The sequence below is a fragment of the Carcharodon carcharias genome, chromosome 27 (genome assembly GCF_017639515.1).
Source record: "Carcharodon carcharias isolate sCarCar2 chromosome 27, sCarCar2.pri, whole genome shotgun sequence".
NCBI classification, from domain to species: Eukaryota; Metazoa; Chordata; class Chondrichthyes; order Lamniformes; family Lamnidae; genus Carcharodon; species Carcharodon carcharias.
The window spans coordinates 14,903,044-14,908,090 of NC_054493.1; the positions used below are offsets into that span (position 1 = coordinate 14,903,044).

Sequence of the window (5,047 nt, forward strand, 5' to 3'; positions counted from 1 at the left end):
TGCTAATTTAGCACCCAGGGACACAATGAACTGAATTCATAACACCATGAAGAATGTGGAGTCAGTAAGAATTGTCAGCAAGGAATAAGCAGCACTTTCTAACTGGAGATGTTAATCAGTGGAACCTTTCTGGCACTGAATTGTAGATTTTGCACCATAGATGAATTTGGGATTGAAGTAAAAGTTCATTGTAAATGAGTTCCTATTGACAGTTCTTGAATTAAGAGGAAAGATCACAGATGGTGTTTTTAAAGAGACACTACAGCCCCAAAAATCAGTGATGAACTCAGAATATTAAACTCCAGCAAGTTGCAGGATTGTTAACATCAGAAGAAACAAATCAAATATTGTCAGATTATCAGTCCTGGATGTGATTAACAACAGCAAAAACAGCAGAATCCAACCATTGGAATCACTTATGAGCTCGCTGATGTGTCAGCAGATACCGTGACTGAGTGAATCCCTTCCCACACACTGAGCAACTGAATGGCCTTTCCCCAGTGTGAGTGCGTTGGTGTATCAGCAGGTTGGAGGACCCAGTGAATCCTTTCCCACACACAGAGCAGGTGAATGGCCTCTCCCCAGTGTGAATTCGCTGGTGTACAATGAGGTTGGATGAACAGCTAAATCTCTTCCCACAGGAAGTACAGTTGAACGGCCTCTCCTCAGTGTGAATTCGCTGGTGCGATACAAGGCTAAATAACCGTGCAAATTCCTTCCCACACACGGAGCAGATGAACGGCCTCTTCCCCATGTGGACTCGTTGATGTGCAATGAGGTTAGGTAAACACTTGAAATTCTTTCCACAGGAAGTGCAGCTGAATGGCCTCTCCTCAGAGTGAATTGCCTGGTGTGACATGAGGCAGGATGACTTTGTGAATCCCTTTCCACACACGGAGCAGATGAATGGCCTCTCCCCAGTGTGAACTCGCTGGTGTGCAATGAGGTTGGATGAACACCTGAACCTCCTTCCACAGGAAGAGCAGCAGAATGGCCTCTCCTCGGTGTGAATTTGCTGGTGTGACATGAGACAGGCTGACTGAGTAAATCCCTTCCCACACACGGAACAGATGAATGGCTTCTCCCCAGTATGACTGCGTCGATGATTTTCCAACAGGGATGGATAATTGAATCTTTTACCACAATCCTCACATTTCCATGGTTTCTCCATGGTGCCAGCGTCCTTGTATCTCTCCAAGTTGGATGATCAGTTGAATCCTTGTCCTCACAGAAAACGTGTACGGTCTCTCCCCATTGTGAATGGTGTGATTTTTTTTTTCAGGCTGTGTAACTGGTTAAAGCTCAGTTCACGGGAACGCTCACTCAGGTGTGTGTGTGTCTCGGTGCTTTTCCAGTCACACTGATGTTTGAAATCTTTCCCTACAGACAGAACAGACAAACATTTCTCCTTCCACATTCAAAGGTCAATGATATTCATGTCCTGCTAAATCAAGTGACTCTGTCAGATGTTGGTGTGATGCTTGGTTTCCTGTCTGTAAATTCTCCTTCTAATGCACTGTAAAAAGAGATTACAAAAGTCATCATGTCAGTGTAGGGTAGAAATTCAGAACAGACAAACCTAGTTTTAGTGGAATATTTTTTCCCTCTCTTGTTCCTCAAAACTGCAGATCCCCATCCCTCATACTCTCCCTCCTCCCTGGGATGAAATCCAAGTGTTTGATGATTTTTCTGTATCGTTTTAACAAATTTGTACAACTGAAAATAACAATATGTTTGACAATTCACTTCATTCATGACTCGTGACAAAACATTCATCTGAAACATCCTGACAGTACAGAGTAGCAGAAAAGTTTTTGGATTATGAGATATCTGATATTAGATAGTTGAGGAAATACCCGGGAACTCAAGCCTGAAAAGCATCCATTAACCATCACTCTGTTTCCTGTCATTCAGCCAATCCTGTAATCTTTTTTAGCACTAACCACGACCACCAACACTCCCTTTGTCCTTCAGTTCATGACATCATTGTCAACCCCTCCTTAGTCCCCACCTATCGCTGGCCTTCTAACCAGCTCTACCTGCCCCACTCCCCTTAAATAGTATAAATTTCATCACATTTTCACTTCTCTTCAGCTCTGAAGAAGGGTCATACAGACTTGAAACGTCTGTTTCTCTCTCCACAAATGCTGCTAGACCTGCTGAGTTTTTCCAGCATTTTCTATTTTTGTTCCGTATCCATGTTGTTCCTGCCCCTTTATTCCATGAGCTAAAGTTTTACTCACAAGTCTGTTATGCAGCACTATATCAAATGTCTTTTGGAAATGCCTGTACATCACATCAACAGCATTGCCCTCATCAACCCCCTTTGTTACACCATCAAAAAACAGCAGCAAGTTAGTGAAATATGATTTTTCATTAACAAATCCATCAGTGTCAGTCCAGGATAGAAATTCACACCATTCTCTCCTCCTGCTCCAGGATCAGTAAAGTGAGTTAAAGATAATTTCTCATTAACAAACCCATTGCTGCATTTCCTTCATTAACCCACATTTGGGCCTGGCACTGGGAGAAAGCCTGCAGCTGCCGTTCCGTTCGGTGCAAAGGCGGGCCCGGCATTTTCTTACTGGGGGTGTGAAGCCTCCCCTCCCACCCACTGCCCCTAACGCTGCCTCCGATTATCCGCCTCCTTCCCGCCTGAAGATGAGACAAACAAGCGTCTAGCCAAAGACATCACCCGCACTGCGCATGCTCCAGATCATAATGCCCGGAGTGATTGACGGCAGCTCCGAGCCGCTAGGAAGAAGGGGCAGAGCTGGAGGACCGATTGGGACAGGCTGGTCCTCCAACCAATCGGAGTGAATGAGGGGCGGGGCTGAGCCCAGTTCTCCCTCATTTGCTGAGACTGCATCATTTTGAAAGCTGATTTGTCTCAAACTCCAGGAGAAAACTGGACCTTTCAGTTTGCGCCATTAAACAGATGAAACCCTGTGGGTGTGGAGCAAATATTTCAACATTTGTTACTGAAATGGATTCATTCAGGACAGACAGCAGGGATTATTTCAGGAAATTACACAGTGTAGTGATTGTTTCTCTTTGAAATTATCCCTTGGAGAACAGTGTGAATTCGTGGAAGAATTCACAGGTTGTTTAACACTCCTTCCATGACTGGAACCATTTAATTCCAGCCGATCTGTTGGTCCAGCTTCAACTGGGAGAGTTTGAGGAGCTCCCACAACTCACTCAATGGGAGTGGACAGCCAGAACCGCCGGACACACTGATCCTGCCTGATATCAACCCAGAATGAGCTGGAGAGCCGTCTCCACTCACCAGGGCAGTTTGCAGTGGGGCTTCTGACTCAGAGGTGGGAATGTTAACAGTTATTTCTTATTAATAACCCCAGAACATGCAAGTGTCACCAAACTGAATCTACTCCTTTTTACCCTCATCATTGCTCAAATAAAGTTTTGATTTTACTTTTGCAGCTTAATGGGGGCAGTTATACCATCTAACCACATCCTTCCTTGTGAGACTGCAGAACTACAGTAGCTGCAGAAACCTAATCCTTATCTATCCTCTACCAAACCTCTCCCTATCCTCTCAGAATCGAACCATTCCTGTCTTTGTCCAGAATCCTAAAATTAATTGTCAGTTGATTGCTGATTCAGGTTAAGGAGGGATGTATTTGCATTGGAGGCAATTCAGAGAAGGTTCACTAGGCTGATTCCTGGTATGAAAAGGTTTATATTGAGGAAAGGTTGAGCAGGATGGGTCTATACTCATTGAGGTTTGAGAATGAGAGGTGGACTTATTGAAACATGTAAGATTTTGAAGCAGTTTGGCAGGGTAGATTGTGAGAGGATATTTCCCCTGGAACTAGGGTTTGTTTAACACATAAGAGGTCTCCCATTTAAGATTGAGATGAGAGAATTTTCTTGTCTCATAGTGTTCATCAGTCTTTGGAATTCCTTTCCATAGAGAGCAGTGCAAGCTGGGCCATTGAATATATTCCAGACTGAGTTAGACAGATTTTTGATCTACTAGGGAGTCAAGGCTTATGGGGGACAGACAGGAAAGTGGAGTTACGGCCACAATCAGATCAGCCATGATCTTATTGAATGGTGGAGCAGGCTTGCTCTTATTATCTGTGTCTTGGGCAACCTGAATGGGGGATGTGAGGGTGAACATCTTTACACAGTGAGTGGCAATGTCCTGGAACTTGCTGCATATGAGAGGGCTCAAAGTGGAGATGAAATATTTCAAACAGAAACTGGATGGACACGCGAAGGAAATGAACTTGCAGATTGACAGGGTTAGAGTGGGGGAATGGGACCATCTGGATTCTTCTACAGGAAGCTGGTGTAGAATCCTGTCCCTGAATCACTCGGTGACTCCTTGAGTCTTGTTTTCTGCTTATTGTGCATTTATAAGTTGATATGTCCTGGTTTTATAAACCCACTCAGGCCAATAATGGGCCAGGTCATTTCAGTGATCCCATCAGCATGTTGTGTCTGAACTGGGACCGAGACAGGTGCTTTCTGTGAAGCTCCCTTCAACAGTTTGACCACCTCTGTCCAGGCTGGTGTCCATTCCCACTCAGCAATCCTTCTCAACAAAGCAAAGAGGGGAACACTTAATGGGGCAAAACCCTCGATAAAAACATCATCATTCAAAAAAATGATCAGACCACCTTCATAGATGTTGGTGGGGGCAACTCCTGTCCAGAATTTTTGGTAACTTGTCAGTGTAACCACCCCAGCCCCCCCAACTCCACATTGTTCATGTTCACTCCTGTAACATTTACCTTCTCCTGCACTGTCTTCTTGAGATGAATCTTGAACTTTCCCCAGTTAATCCTTGTAACCATTCTCTCAGTAATCTCACATGACTCTCAATGTCCAGATACAGCAACAGTAAATCATCCAGCTCCCGTATTAAACATTCAGACTGATTAAACTGAATTATAGCTGTAACCATTTGCTCATGGAGAATAGAGGGTGAATTGTGAACTCCCTGTGATAAGCAATTCCAGGAGTACTGCTGCTCCTGGAACGTAAAGGTAAATTTATACAGTTGTTCTGGATTAAG

General features: G+C 44.2%; 1 protein-coding gene across 2 annotated transcripts; it reads right to left on the minus strand.

Annotated features, from left to right (window-relative positions):
• Positions 1–349: 349 nt before the first annotated feature.
• Positions 350–2,605, minus strand: LOC121270172 (zinc finger protein 35-like). Of its 2 annotated transcripts, none has more exons than XM_041175475.1 (2): positions 2,481–2,605; positions 350–1,516 (listed from the first exon to the last, which is right to left on the minus strand). In XM_041175475.1, exon 2 carries the CDS (start codon positions 1,169–1,171, stop codon positions 413–415), a length of 759 nt encoding a protein of 252 aa, XP_041031409.1. In that variant the 5' UTR covers positions 1,172–1,516; positions 2,481–2,605; the 3' UTR covers positions 350–412. The 2 variants fall into 2 exon arrangements, with proteins under 2 accessions (XP_041031409.1, XP_041031410.1); XM_041175476.1 differs by lacking the exon at positions 2,481–2,605 and adding an exon at positions 2,244–2,271.
• Positions 2,606–5,047: the final 2,442 nt, after the last annotated feature.

What these genes read in the sequence shown, in the direction of transcription:
- LOC121270172 (XM_041175475.1), bottom strand. Translation starts at nt 1,171, where the DNA reads ATGGAGAAACCATGGAAATGTGAGGATTGTGGTAAAAGATTCAATTAT.